The 16,273-nt window shown below is 43.6% G+C and overlaps 1 protein-coding gene across 1 annotated transcript in view; it reads right to left on the bottom strand.

Moving 5' to 3' along the window:
* The window catches only part of LOC117362893 (motilin receptor-like), a 45,117-nt gene extending 33,828 nt beyond the window's left edge, over positions 1-11,289 (bottom strand). The window contains exon 1 of the mRNA XM_033949981.1: positions 10,521-11,289. Within this exon, the coding sequence (XP_033805872.1) occupies positions 10,521-11,289 (769 nt within the window). The remainder of the gene's footprint in view (positions 1-10,520) is intronic.
* Between the last annotated feature and the right edge of the window lie 4,984 nt (positions 11,290-16,273).

The following is a 16,273-nucleotide window of genomic DNA, read 5'->3' on the forward strand; positions in this document are numbered from 1 at the left end:
CAAAGAAAGCAAATAGAATGTTAGGCATGATAAAGAAAGGAATCACGAGTAGATCGGAGAAAGTTATAATGCCGCTTTATAGAGCAATGGTCAGACCACACTTGGAATACTGTGTCCAACATTGGTCTCCCAACCTAAAGAAGGATATAAAACTGCTGGAGAGGGTGCAGAGATGAGCAACGAAGCTAATAAAAAGTATGGAGAACCTGGAATACGAGGAACGACTTAAGAGACTGGGATTGTTCTCCCTTGAGAAAAGGAGACTGCGAGGGGATATGATCGAGACTTTCAAAATACTGAAAGGAATTGACAAAATAGAGCAGGAAAAAAATTATTTACAATGTCCAATGTGACATGGACATGAGGACCTAGACTGAAGCTAAGGGGGGACAAGTCCAGTACAAATATCAGGAAGTTCTGCTTCACGCAACGAGTGGTGGACACCTGGAATGCTCTCCCAGAGGAGGTTATTGTGGAATCCACCGTTCTAGGATTTAAAAGCAAACTAGATGCACATCTCCTTACGAGAGGCATAGAGGGATATGGGTGACTAAAATTACGCCAGGTGTACACCTGGCTGGGCCTCCGCGTGTGCGGATCGCCAGACTTGATGGATCGAAGGTCTGATCCGGAGATGGCAATTCTTATGTACTTATGAATTTGTCCAAACCTTTGTTAAAACCAGATTGGGTGCTGGGACAGAAGAATCCTAAGCCAATATCAAGGCCAATGAAGCTCAACTGGACTGATTAAATTTCTAATGCCCTTACTTTAGAAGTGCTAGTTCTGATGTACACACATATATTGCAAACAAAAGCAAACCTGTATTTTAGAAAGTCGTTATTTATCCATGTAAATCTCTACTAGGTGTAGATTGCAAGACGGTGTGATTTGGGTGGGTCTTGGATGAACCAAAATCTACCTATGTATTTCCAATTTCAAGAAAGGAATAAGCGTGGACATCCCACTATATCAACAGAGTTGTTCCCTGGCACATATAAGTTCTCTAAAAGTGCTCATTTCAGCCAACCCTTTGCAGGAGGGATTAAGCTAGGTATGTATATTTTCCCTACAAATTGAAACAAAATAAAGACTGCAGCCTCTGTAGTTAATTAGGAGCATTCGCATGTGTAATTTCTCCAAATGGCAAACATGCAAGTTCTGAATGCCATGTTACATGTGTGCATGTCAGCATTTACACATTGTAGGTGCTGCTTTCTCTTTGAAGTTTTCTGCATTTATAAGAACATAAGAATTGCCACTGCTGGGTCAGACCAGTGGTCCATCGCGCCCAGCAGTCCGCTCATGCGGCGGCTCCCAGGTCAAAGTCCTGTGCCCTAACCAAGACCAGCCCTACCTGCGTTCGTTCTGGTTCAGCAGGAACTAGTCCAACCTTGTCTTGAATCCCTGGAGGGTTTTTTCCCTTATAACAGACTCCGGAAGATCATTCCAGTTCTCTACCACTCTCTGGGTGAAGAAGAACTTCCTTACGTTTGTATGGAATCTATCCCCTTTTAATTTTAGAGAGTGCCTTCTCGTCTCTCTAGCTTGGAGAGGGTGAACAACCTGTCTTTGTCTACTAAGTCTATTCCCTTCATTATCTTGTAAAATGAATGTGGCTGCTTGGACAACCACATTGTAGAAAATGTTATACGTCTACGATCCCTTTCTAAAATACTACTGAAATTATAAAGTACTAGTCTTATAGCCCGTAACATTAACGGGTGATAGAATATATGTGTGTTTGTCTGTCTTTATTTTATTTCTCTCTCTCTCCTTAGCCGCTTTCTGTATTTCTGTTTTTCTTTCTTTTTCCTTGACTGTCCACTACCATCCCGCACCCCTCCTGACACGACTCCAGCTGTCTTTCTTTCTGTCTGTCTCTGTTCCTGGCCCCCTTTGTCTGTTTGTCTTTCTGTATATCTCCCTGCCCCTGTGTATTTCTTCTTTTCTTTCTGTCTCCCTTCCTCCCTCTGTCTGTCTGTCCAAAGCAGCATTCCCTCCCCCTTCATTTCCCTCCCCCCACACCAGTTCCCTGTGCACCTGCCCCTGTGTCTTTCTGTCTCCCTTCCTCCCTCTGTCTGTCTGTCCAAAGCAGCATTCCCTCCCCCTTCCATTTCCCTCCCCCCACATCAGTTCCCTGTGCAGCAGCATTAGCGTTTCCTCTACCCCCTTTCCCTTCCCACAGTGGCGACTACAAACGCGGGCCCGAGTCCTTTGCCGCCCCCCCTTCCCTTCCCTTCCCTTGGGCTCGACTACACATGGCGATTCAAGCAGCGTGTGCCGCAGTCTTCACACGCTGCTTCGGGTCCTTCTACTGCCCTGATTTACTCTGGCACGTCCAGAGCAAATCAGGGCAGTAGAAGGGCCCGAAGCAGCGTGTGAAGACTGTTGCACACGCTGCTTAAATCGCCAGTTGTGCCCGCGGGAAGGGAAGGGGGAGGTGACAAATGACTCGGGTCCCGGGCAGCGGAAAGTTGCTGGGCTCTGCAGGCCTCCCCACCCCACCATCCTAACGTCAAACTGATAGCTGAGGGCGCCCACCACCACCACCACTTCCGCAGCTCGCTCGCACTTCGGCCGGTACGGCCGTATTGTGAAGTGGAGAGCAGGGAAGCTTTTGTGATGCGCGAACATGCGGCGCGAGTGCGCATGTCTTTCAACAGGGAGCAGGACAGATCGTAAGCCGCGCATGCGCACTTCCTATGTCGCTACAGCTCACGGAAAACCGGCGCACACTTAGGAAGTGCGCATGCGCGGCCTAGCGTTTTATTATATTAGATATCAAGTTTCAAGTTTTCAAGTTTTATTAAAATTTGATATAATCACCTATCCAAAGATTTCTAGGCGAAACACAAAAGCAAAAACCGTACAATGCTAAAATACATAGACATAATTTCAAACTGACCAGACATGAAGGGTAGGCGGGGAGGAACTACCGGTACAATCGTTAAAAGAAAAGAAAAACATTCAAGGTATGAACATTTAGAAGATAATAGAAGATCTTTATTATTGGAAAAGGTCATTAAGTAAATTCGAGGTTATATCGAGAAGGCATTTTTGAAAAGGTGGCTTTTCAGTTTACCTATCCCAAATGAATCAAGTCCAAATTTTAGGTTTTAAGATGGGCTTTCATATCCACAATGCAGTAAATCTCCACAGTTCAGGGGAAAACCCCCAGCAACATCAGGATTCCATAGCAAATTAATGGCTCCTTTTACTAAATGGTGCTAGAGGTTTTTAGCGCGGGCCAGCAAGATGAATACTCCGGCGCTCATATAATTCCTATGAGCATCAGAGTATTTACTTCACCGGCCCATGCTAAAAACCTCTAGCACTGTTTAATAAAACCCAGCGTAAGTCATTCATTTTACTTTAGGAGTCAGTTTTTTTTGAGACCTAGTAGTTTTCTCCTGCTCCTTCTACCATAAGTCCCTGGGGATTTCTTTTTCCTTATTTCCTATCCTCTCCCAATTCATCTAACCTGTTCATCACAGTATCAGTCGTCAGCCAGGAATTATGCACCAGGCCTTCTCCTAGCCCTTGGACTTATGGCCTCTAAATCCAGCCACTAGATGTCACACCACGGTTCAGAGATTGAGACTGTCCTGCCAGATGTTGTAACTGCTGCTTCTGTAGGATCACTAGCCCCTGCCATGCCAAGTAGCAGATGTCCACCCAGTAATCAAGCGTAGGTCTTCCATTTTGCTTTACCACTGAGCCACCAAGTTGACCCCCAAGTGATTGCACTCTTCAAAATAAAAGCAGTACATAGGGCTAGATTCACTAAGCAAACTGATCGGTTTGCAACCCCTTTGTGACCAGAGTCTTCATTGGCTCCCGGTTTATTTTAGAATTCAATTTAAATGCGCTTGTATTTCTTTTAAAATTCTACATGGTATCTTTAATCCTCTTATTCCTTAATTTTGGAACGTTTACCGATTCTCCTTTGCAAGAGGTATCCAACAATTTAAATTCTCCCTTCCTTCTAAAAAAGGGATTAAAGGAGTCAAGATCTTCAGTCAATCCTTGGTCTTTAAACTCTCTCAATTCTGGAATGATCTCCCCTTCTTTTTTTTTTTATAAGGAGTTCCAGTTCATTTCAATTTTTACGTAAAACTTTAAAAACTACTCTATTTGCCAAACATTTTGAAAATTAATTATTTTCAAATTATGCTATTATCTTCTATTTATCATTTATAAATCATTCCCTGTTTATTTAATTGCTTTAAACCGAGTCAAGCTTTTTCAGAATGATGACTTGGTATGCAAAGTTAAGCTTTAGTTTAGTTTTCCCTCTGGCCCAATTCACTAACCTCTCCTGCGATCCGCTTCCAATCCGTGCATGCAAATGAGGGGAAACGCATGCGAAGTAGACAGGGACGTGATTCACCAAAGAAATTTTTGAAACCGGCTCTGCAGGCCAATCAACCCAAGAAGCAACTGCTGAGGACCAGTCGCAAACGTCTTTCCGACTCTCCAGCTCCATTGAAGCCCTGCTCTCTGCACGCCCTGCTCTCTGCTGTCTCGAATCTCTCCTGCCTGCCGCCCCAGTGCCCTTTCCCGGATCTTTCCTGCCTGCTCTGCCCCAAATCACCGCCCTGCTCTGCCCTGAATCGCTGCCATGGGCTCGCTGGGCTACAAAAAAGTGAAAAAAAAAAAAAGTTGCGGCTCAGAGGTGTCTTAGACACATGCACAGACCATCTACAGATGGTCTGCACATGCGCGGGATCGCACACTAGCGATCCGTGTCGACAGATGAGGGCGTTCCTCCGATCACTCTCATTTAAATTTTTTCCTGTTATGAATTCATCGGGCCTGCTGAAATTGGCCATAGATCACCTATGGAAGTCAGGTTAGTGAATCTAGCCCAAAGTTCCCATAAACTGCAGCCAATTTGTTGCATTCCTTTCTAAGATAAGTAGACTAAAAATGTTCTAACTGTAGTGTAGCAAAGTTGTTCTCACCAACCTAGTCCTCTGTTCAGCCCCATAGAATTTTACAGTTTTTCAGATATACATTTGAAACACATTTTTCATTAGTTATGAAGAATTCCTGGCACTGCGGTATGGTTGATTTTCAGATTGAAAAGAACCAATCACATATCGCAGTATTATCACAGACTGCAATGACCGACAATGGAAGCTAGAGTAATTGTCAAGTTAGGTTGTATCTGTCAAGTTAGGTTGTATCTATTTTAAAGCTTTGAATGGACTTTTACCCAGTTATCTCCTTGACCACTTCAAATTTGAAAACAGAAAACATCTACGTGAAGTACGATTCTTTGACTTTCCATCAGTAAAGGGATGTGTTTATAGACGATTCTTTGGTAAAATTTTAGCTTACCAGGCGGCTATGTGGGAGAAACAAGTTAGTGCTCACATATCACTTTCTACTTGGCCTTCAGAAAGTTGTTCAAAACATATTTGTTCAGCAAATATTTTGATTAATTGGTATGATCATACTATGACTGATTAGTATTTCTTGGTTTGTTAACCGCGCTGAATGCGGTATGTAAGAATCTATGTTATGTTTTGTTACATTAAAGCAAAAATACAATTCACTCCATTATAACACGACCACACAACAGGTGCCAAGAAAAGGTAATGCTTAAACGAAAGAAAAGTCTCAAACAAACGGAGAGGTGTACCCACACTCTTCCACCCAAGCATCATAGGCAAAAAACTTTCGCATAGACTAAATACTGGCAGGTGAGTACAGGTGGGATGTTATGTTACATGTCAGTCATGAACATTTCCTGCCTGAATTCTGTATTTGCAAATAAGCAAACATCATTAAAGCTAATGTTCGATCCCAGAACTTGCAGACTTCAAAGGAGTTAAGATGCATTTCAAGACTATTTGCTTCCTGTGAAATTGAAATGCAACTTTGGGAGTCTACTACTACTAAACCTCCAAAATGCCCATTTTTGAAAGCCAAACTGCTAGATGTCCAAAAATATATATTTTTTGAAAATCGTCTCCTTAGACGTCTAGGCCATCTGGATGCCTAACTTTATATCCATTTTTGACCAAAAAATTGTCCAAGGTAGAAATGCCCAAACGGACAGCACTTAGATGTGGGAGAGACCAGCATTCTAATTGAATGGTCACATAGACATCCCAACAAAGCAGTGGGGCACCTTAGAGGGCACTGCTGTGGACTTCACAAAAAGAGTGTCACAAGTACATCTAATTATAATGTAGGATGAGTCCCGCAAACTCCCCTAATACCTACAATACCCACCTAATAGCTCAATAGCCCTTATGGCTACAGGTAGCACCTATATGGTTTTGGTGGCCTGAGGCTTTTGGGCTTGGGTCCTCCTCTGTATGGTTCACTAGCCCACCCATTAGACTATTTAAGACACTTGTGTGCTACTGTACTAAGCCTTCCTCCATGGAAGATGCTGCTGTTCTAGAGAAAGGTATGTAAAGTACTCTCCTGAAATTCATGGGGGTTCCGTTCCAGGAGCACCCGTAAATTTTGAAAAACCGCAAATGCGGTTTAGGAAAGGATCGGAGGCAGGAGAGGGCAGCTGGGGCGCCAATGGGTGCTGAAAATCAGGTGCGGGATCATTCTGAGCATTTTCTGACCACCTCTTCTGGGCACTAAAGTCAGGCTACATCAGTCAGGAGCTGCTTTGACACGCTATCTGGCTACAATAGCATTAATCTAAGTTAAATACCATTAGCATTAAGAATAGAAATGAGTTAAGAGAATTTGGAATGAATTGAAATGAAAAGGAGAATTTAATATTTATTATGAAATTAATATAAAATTATATAAAACAAACAAAAAAAAGTACAGCTATATCACATAATTGGGTAGAATCAGCGAAGAGTGCTGCCACGCTGTTCCTGTTTGGACAGGGTGGCGTTGTGATATTAAATAAATTATATCGGCATGATAGAATGAATTTTTGTATGATAAGTTCCATCTAGGACAGGGGTGCCCACACTTTTTGGGCTTGCGAGCTACTTTTTAAATGACCAAGTCAAAATGATCTACTAACAATAAAATTAAAAAAAAACACAAAGCGCACTGTACGCATAGAAAATGTTAATCATCATTCCTATTCCAGGGTTTTTCAAAGAGGTCAAAGCAGATGACTCTATGCACTATCACCTCAGTAACAACCATACAAAAATAGACAAATATACCCCCCTCCCTTTTTACTAAACCACGATAGCAGTTTTTAGCGCAGGGAGCTGCGCTGAATGCCCAGAGCTGCTCTTGACACTCATAGGCTCCCTGCACTAAAAACCTCTATTGCGGTTTAGTAAAAGGGGACCTTAGTGTAAAATATAGACAGCAGATATAAATTCAGACACATTTTGATCACTAAATTTAAAATAAAATCATTTTCCCTACCTTGTCTGGTGATTTCATGAGTCTCTGGTTGTACTTTCTTCTTCTGACTGTGCATACAATCTTTCTTCCCTTCTTTTAGCCTGTATGCTTCCTCTCCTCCAGACCTCATTCCTTCCCCCAACTTTTCCTTCCTCTTCCCTGACCTTTCTTTCTCTCTGCCTCCCTTTCATTTTTTTCTGTTTCTCTTCTTTCCTTCTGTCTCCCTGCCTGCCCTTTTTCTTTCTTTCTCCCTGCCCTCCCCCAAGCCACTGCCACTTCCATTACCATCGGGGACCAGGACCCAAACACCACCAATAACAGGCCCCAAGCTCTCCCTGCTTCAGCCAACCAGCATTCCTCTCCCCATAGGCATTACAAAGAAAGCCATGAATTCTATCTTCATCATCTGTACATACATACAGCTTCTTCGGGTACTATATACCAGAGGTTTCCAAACTTGGTTTCCAGGATCTCCCCATGAAAATTTATGAGAGCGCTGCATGCACTGCTTCTACTTCATGCAAATCTCTCTCTTGAATTTCATAAAATACAACAATTCAACGCAACAATTAATCTAATGCCATTTAAGCCCTTCCCCCCTCCCCCAACAAAATTGTAAAAGTAGACAAATTGGGAGTTCAAACCAGAAAGACAAGTCAATTAGCATGTATTCTACAATAGTCATCTAAAAGAGCCCAAACCCTCTTAAAATATCGAACTGAACATCGCCTAACACCAGTTGTTTCTTCATATTTATGTGTAAGACAGACTCCCGCCTGCCATGCAGGAAAAGAAAGAACTGTACTATTTTTCCATTCTGATAAAACATGTTGAATTTCTAGACCCATAAGAACATCAAATAATTTGGCCTTATATTTTTTAACTAAATGCGATAAGATAGTAGAACACAAAATGACAATTTCATAAGTCAGCTCTGTACAGAATCCAAAGATTTCTTGCACTCGTTGCCAGACTTCCCCTCCACCGCCTTCGTCTCCACCATGAGCAGCAACTTGCAACATGCTCCTCATGATCTCAATGGCTGTCTTCTGACGTCACTTCCTATGCACGGCACCCAGAAGTGACATCAGCGGGAGAGCCGACGCAATTTCAAGGAGCACGTTGAAGGTATTACTCAGGGTGGTGAACAACTAGAGGTACACTTCCCCCTCCCTATTCACGGTATCGGCACTCGCGATTTCACATATTTGTGATTTTTTGGGGGAGGGGAAACCCTCTCCCCATAGTATAGCCTTCCCCCCAGCATGCCGACCTTACCTGGTGGTCTAGCGGGCTTTCGGGACAGGAGCAATCTTCCTATGCTCCTGCCCCGTGTAGATTGCCAATAGGAAATTGCTGCCATGAGCTCTCGTCATAGTTTCGAGAGACTACGGGAACTCACAGCAGTCATTTCCTATTGGCGATCTGCACGGGGCAGAAGCATAGGAAGATTGCTCCTGCCCTGAAAGCCTGCTAGACCACTGTTCTTTAACCGCCGGTCCGGGGACTGGTGTCGTTCCGCAGGAAATTTCTGCTGGTCCGCACAGGGCTGGCAAGATTAAAGTGACCATAGGTCCGTTTTCAGACCTCCTGTCCCGTTGTCCCCACACACAGCTTCGGGATAGCGTCCCGAAGCTGTGCTCGGGGACAACGGGATAGGCGATCTGGGTCCCCTTCTCTTACTGCCCTGCCGCTGCTGCTAAAGCCGACAGGAAGTCTTCTTTCCGACGTCAATTCTGACGTTGGAGAGGACGTTCTGGGCCAGCCAATCGCTGTCTGGCTGGCCCTGAATGTCCTCTCTGATGTCAGAATTGACGTTGGAAAGAAGTCTTCCTGTCGGCTTTAGCAGCAGAAGCAGGGCGGTAAGAGCAGGGGAAAGGAAGGAGGGAGGCCTTATTTTTTTTTTTTTGCGGGGCAGGGAGGGAAGGAGGTAGGCAGGCAAGCAAGCTAGCTTTGGCCAGAGAGGAAGGGAAAGAGGTAGACAGGCAGGCAGGCAGGCTTCGGGGGTGGGGGGGGACAAAGTATGGAAGGCAGTGAGAGGGACATAGGAAGGAAGCACTGGGGGCACTAAATACAGGAAGGGGCACTAAAGACATGGGAAGGAGGCACTGGGGGCACTAAGGACATAGGAAGGAAAGAGGGAGGGAATAGAAAGGGACAATTCTTGTGACTGAGTGCAGAAAGAAAGAAATGAAAGAAAGGATACACAGACAGAAGGAAACGCAACCAGAGACTCATGAAATCACCAGACAGCAAAGGTAGGAAAAATGATTTTATTTTCAATTTAGTGATCAAAACGTGTCAGTTTTGAGAATTTATATCTGCTGTCTATATTTTGCACTATAGTTGTCTATTTTTCTATAGTTACTGAGGTGACCGAGCTCGCGGAGATGGGGTGGAAACGGGGTTGTTAAATTTTAGTCCTAGTAGTTTGCCGGTCCACGGGTGTAAAAAGGTTGAAAAACAATGTGCTAGACCACCAGGTAAGGCCAGGATGCCGGGGGGAAAGGCGGGCTGGGTCAGAGCCGGCCAAGAAGATATTCACAGTTTTTCTTAATTTATGGTCTGGCTCTGCCCCTATCCCCCGCGAATAACGAGGGAGAAGTGTACAGGGAAGGGAAGGGCTGGTGCGCATGTGGCTAGGGTAAGAGGAGAGGTGTCGGTGCCCCTACCACATGGCGCCTGGGGCAGGCCACTCCCCTCACCCCCCTTACTATGCCACTGTACGGTACACCGTCAATAGCATGCAGGAGATTGGCGCACTGATAATTTTTCTCTTTCACATGCATGCACCAAGTGCGTGCATGAACGGAGGGGAATTATCAAGGCAGATATGTAAGTACAGTGTGGCGGGTTTTGTGGGAAAGATTGCTTCGGCAATGAACATCCCCCCTCAATCAGAGGGTGAGTGTTTGGGGGGTTCCACCCCTCAGAGCGCAAAATGCCTTGTAAGTTTAGGGGGGTCCCCCTACCCTCCCTCAACCACAGCATGAGTGTAGTGGGGGGTTCCTCCCCCCACCCCCTCAGACCACATAAAGGAAGGAATAGGGCAGCATGCACTTGCCCTGCGTGCAAATGTCAAGGCGTGATTGTCAGCATGCCAATGTCTGGCGCGCTTTTGACGGTCCACCCCACTGTACAAATAGCAATAAAAGTGTGCCACTTACCCCAGAGCCTAACCGTATGCTTATGATTTCTGAACTCTTTGCTTGAAGCCACGGACTCTCTAATTCTGTCCTTGCTCTTCCATAGTGTTCTCCCTATGAAGCCGTAAAGTATATTTAGGCAGAACATGGGAATAAAGAAATAAATGGTGGGCACCCAAAGCAAAATGTTCAGAAGACCAGTTTCCTTGGCATATCTGGTTTCTTTGCAATTCAAGCTAGATTCAGAGGGGTCTGGGAAGTTTTCCGGTTCCATCCCAGTCAGAAAAAAAAAAGGTCCGGCAGAGAGCAAGGCGAAAGCCCATAGAAAAAGGATCACTACCTTTACTCTTCTCTTGGTGATGAACACTTTAGCTTTCAGGGGGAAGCAGATAGCCAAGTATCTTTCAATGCTCAATGCCGTTATGTGCAGGATTGTAGAATAAGTGCATCCTTCGCCAATAAAATAGAAGAATCTGCACAGGAAGTCCCCAAATATCCAAGGATTGGATCGCCAAAGACGGTAGAGATCAAAGGGAAGGCAGAAAAGGATAATCATATGTGACACAGCTATGCTAGACAAGTAGAAATTGATGGTAGTTTTCATGTCCTTATATCTTCTGATAATCAGTATGGTAATAATGTTCCCAGTAACACCAACAATCCACAAAATGATGCAGATGGTGGTCACAGGGATCAAAACAGTGAGTGGGAAAAAGGAACAAAGGGTTTCCGTACAAGGAGGAATATCCAGGTCATCATAACCAGTGCTGCTGTTAGATCTGTTCTTCATTGTGTGACACAGAAGAAATGCAACGCGAAGAGGAAAGCAACTTGAACAGACTGAGAACGAAGAAAGCAAATGAACCTCCAGGGCACAACCCACTTAACTCTGGTTCAGATCCTCAGTTATTACTCACGAAGTGACCAATGAAATCCCAAACTACCCAGTGCTTCAGATTATGTCACTGGCCTCTTCTTGATATTAAGGAAGGGTCCCAAGAACCTGGACTGTTTGACCAGCTGCTTTTCACTTGCGATGCATTTAAGACTTTGATCAAGGGCTGACTTGCACTTCTTGTCTGCGGAACCGAGCTGAGATGAAGACAGCCAGAAGCAAGTGGACTTTCCAGATTCGCCCTCCAGTTTTCAGGCAAGCGGTCTATGAGCTTCCGTGTTCATTTCCTACTTGTAGAAAGAAATGCTCTGAAGGCAGCAAAGCCTTCTCCTCCCCTTTTTGTATCCTGTGTTTGCCTGGCTTTGATATGACCTGATCAAAACCTCAAGGGTGTGTTGCTGTAAAGTGTGATTACAGCAGAACTACACAGTGACTGCACATACTTTTCAAACAGCAGCTAATACGAGCTAAAGACAATTTATAGCATGAGTTCTTCAGTCTACACCAGTGGTCTCAAACTCAAACCCTTTACAGGGCCACATTATGGATTTGAAGGTACTTGGTGGGCCTCTGAAAAATAGTTAATGTCTTATTAAAGAAATGACAATTTTGCATGAGGTAAAACTCTTTATAGTTTATAAAGCTTTCCTTTTGGCTAAGTCTTAATAATAATATTGTAATTTATAGCTAAAGAGACATATGATCAAGAAACGGTTTTATTTTACTTTTGTGATTATGATAAACTTACCAAGGACCTCAAAATAGCACCTGGCAGGCCGCAAGTTTGAGACCACTGCTTTAGCTCTAGACATCAGGCTGTCAGTGTGGCCATGATAATCTAGCATTGATCCTTGAGGGCCAAAACTCGTTCATGTTTTCAGGTTTCCCTTAACGAATATGCATAAGATCTGTTTGCATCAAATAGAGGCAAGGCATGGACTGCCTTTGTTCTGCATGTTCATTGTAGAAACCCTGAAAACCACATTGGGTTTTGGTCCTCCATAACTCCTACCACGGAGTAGTAGCAGCCTAAGTACATTTACTGGTAGTTGGTGGTACCCTATGAAATAACGATTTATTGTGGTATGAGCTTTTGAGAATACAAGTTCACTTTGACAAATGCATGGAATAGATCGTATTTCAACCTCTGTAGCTGATGGGATGGTATTCTCTGGGAGCTGATCAATTAACTTTAGGGCTCCTTTTACTAAGCTGCAATATTGATTTTAGTGTGCGCAGAATTGCCACGCGCTTTAGACGCTAATGCCAGCATTGTGCTGGCGTTAGTTCTAGCCACATAGTGCGGGTTTAACGCACGCAGCAATTCTCCGTGTGCTAAAAACACTATCGCAGCTTAGTAAAAGGAGCACTTAGTTTTCTTAGGGATTCCATAGTGTCCTATAAATATATTAGGATGCTTTTGATATTGGTTTAAGGACAGAGTTTATGTAGCCAGACACACTTAATAGGACAGTGTGAATACTTGCAACAGTAGAGCACTCAGTGTTCCTCAATTTATGTATTTTGGGTACCTAATTGAAGCTCCTGGGTGTGTAAAGGATGGTTTCGATTTCCCACTGATGTTCTGAAAATAATCACTTCAGGATATTGTGTAATTCGTTTTGATATTTCTGAGTGGAGTCTGAGGACAGGGGCTTGTAGAAGAGTTGGCTGTCTGCATCCTGTGAGTGGATCAGTCCCTTCATAACAATCACAAAGAGTCCTTTGTCAGCTTCTTTGAGGCTGTGGGTGGCATTTTATTCTCCATGGCATTGGTTGTTGACCAAACCTGTTTGTTAATTACAATAAGAACATAAGAATAGCCTTACTAGGTCAGACCAATGGTCCATCAAGCCTAGTAGCCCGTTCTCACGGTGGCCAATCCAGGTCACTAGTACCTGGCCAAAGCCGAAAGAGTAGCAATATTCAATGCTACCGATCCAGGGCAAGCAGAGGCTTCCCCCATGTCTCAATAACAGACTATGGACTTTTCCTCCAGGAATTAAAGATTAAAGATAGCATAGTCTGGCACTTGGATACACACGACCTGATGAGAGCCAGTCAACATGGCTTCAGGAAAGGAAATCATGTTTGACGAATTTACCTCAATTTTTTGAGACCGTGAACAAACAAATTGATAGTGGAGAACCGGTGGACATAATATACTTGGACTTCCAGAAAGTGTTCGACAAGGTTCTCAGGAAAGACTTCTCAGGAAACTACAAAGCCATTGAATAGAGGGAGATACACTACAATGGATAGGCAAATGGCTGGAGAACAGAAAGCAGAGAGTGGGCATAAATGGGAAGTTCTCAGACTGGGAGAAAGTGACTAGCGGTGTGCCCCAGGGCTCGGTACTTGGGCTCATCTTATTTAATATTTTCATCAATGACCTAGAAGAAGGAACATCCAGTGAGATCATCATGTTTGCAGACGACACAAAGCTATGCCGGGCAATCAGATCGCAGAAGGGTAGCGAGGAACTCCAGAGTGACTTGTGTCAGTTAGAGAAATGGGTGGAGAAATGGCAGATGAAGTTTAATGTGGAAAAGTGCAAAGTAATGCATTTAGGCAGAAAGAACAAGGAACACAAGTATAGAATGTCAGGTGCAACTCTGGGTAAGAGCAAACAAGAAAAGGACCTGGGTATACTGATAGATAGGACTCTGAAACCGTTGGCACAATGCGCGGCAGCAGCAAAGAAAGCAAATAGAATGTTAGGCATGATAAAGAAAGGAATCACGAGTAGATCGGAGAAAGTTATAATGCCGCTTTATAGAGCAATGGTCAGACCACACTTGGAATACTGCGTCCAACATTGGTCTCCCAACCTAAAGAAGGATATAAAACTGCTGGAGAGGGTGCAGAGATGAGCAATGAAGCTAATAAAAGATATGGAGAACCTGGAATACGAGGAACGACTTAAGAGGCTGGGATTGTTCTCCCTTGAGAAAAGGAGACTGCGAGGGGATATGATCGAAACTTTCAAAATACTGAAAGGAATTGACAAAATAGAGCAGGAAAAAAAATTATTTACAATGTCCAATGTGACACGGACAAGAGGACATGGATTGAAGCTAAGGGGGGACAAGTCCAGTACAAATATCAGGAAGTTCTGCTTCACGCAACGAGTGGTGGATACCTGGAATGCTCTCCCAGAGGAGGTTATTGCGGAATCCACCATTCTAGGATTTAAAAGCAAACTAGATGTACATCTCCTTACGAGAGGCATAGAGGGATATGGGTGACTAAAATTACGCCAGGTGTACACCTGGCTGGGCCTCCGCGAGTGCGGATCGCCAGACTTGATGGACCGAAGGTTTGATCCGGAGATAGCAATTCTTATGTTCTTATGAATTTGTCCAAACCTTTGTTAAAACCAGATTGGGTGCTGGGACAGAAGAATCCTAAGCCAATATCAAGGCCAATGAAGCTCAACTGGACTGATTAAATTTCTAATGCCCTTACTTTAGAAGTGCTAGTTCTGATGTACACACATATATTACAAACAAAAGCAAACCTGTATTTTAGAAAGTCGTTATTTATCCATGTAAATCTCTACTAGGTGTAGATTACAAGAGGGTGTGGTTTGGGTGGGTCTTGGATGAACCAAAATCTACCTATGTATTTCCAATTTCAAGAAAGGAATAAGCGTGGACATCCCAATATATCAACAGAGAAATGTAGAGTTGCTCCCTGGCACATATAAGTTCTCTAAAAGTGCTCATTTCAGCCAACCCTTTGCAGGAGGGATTAAGCTAGGTATGTATATTTTCCCTACAAATTGAAACAAAATAAAGACTGCAGCCTCTGTAGTTAATTAGGAGCATTCGCATGTGTAATTTCTCCAAATGGCAAACATGCAAGTTCTGAATGCCATGTTACATGTGTGCATGTCAGCATTTACACATTGTAGGTTGCTGCTTTCTTTTTGAAGTTTTCTGCATTTATAAGAACATAAGAATTGCCGCTGCTGGGTCAGACCAGTGGTCCATCGCGCCCAGCAGTCCGCTCACGTGGCGGCCCACAGGTCAAAGTCCTGTGCCCTAACCAAGACCAGCCCTACCTGCGTTCGTTCTGGTTCAGCAGGAACTTGTCCAACCTTGTCTTGAATCCCTGGAGAATGTTTTTCCTTATAACAGACTCCGGAAGATCATTTCAGTTCTCTACCACTCTCTGGGTGAAGAAGAACTTCCTTACGTTTGTACGGAATCTATCCCCTTTTAACTTTAGACAGTGCCCTCTCATTCTCTCTAACTTGGAGAGGATGAACAACCTGTCTTTATCTACTAAGTCTATTCCCTTCATTATCTTGTAAAATGGCTGCTCCTGCCCTTGGACAGCCACATTGTAGAAAATGTTATACGTCTACGATCCCTTTCTAAAATACTACTGAAATTATAAAGTATATCAAGTTTCAAGTTTTATTAAAATTTGATATAATCACCTATCCAAAGATTTCTAGGCGAAATACAAAAGCAAAAACCGTACAATGCTAAAATGCATAGGTATAATTTCAAACAGACCAGACATGAAGGGTAGGCGGGGAGGAACTACAATCGTTAAAAGGAAAGAAAAACATTCAAGGTAAGAACATTTAGGGAGGGTTAGTAAAAATAATAGAAGATCTTTATTATTGGAAAAGGTCATTAAGTAAATTCGAGGTTATATCGAGAAGGCATTTTTGAAAAGGTGGCTTTTCAGTTTACCTGTCCTAGATGAATCAAGTCTAAATTTTAGGTTTTAAGATGGGCTTTCATATCCACAATGCAGTAAATCTCCACAGTTCAGGGGAGCAACATCAGGATTCCATAGCAAATTAATGGCTCCTTTTACTAAATGGTGCTAGATGTTTTTAGCGTGGGCCAGCAAGATGAAT

The sequence above is a fragment of the Geotrypetes seraphini genome, chromosome 6 (genome assembly GCF_902459505.1).
Source record: "Geotrypetes seraphini chromosome 6, aGeoSer1.1, whole genome shotgun sequence".
Classification (NCBI taxonomy): domain Eukaryota; kingdom Metazoa; phylum Chordata; class Amphibia; order Gymnophiona; family Dermophiidae; genus Geotrypetes; species Geotrypetes seraphini.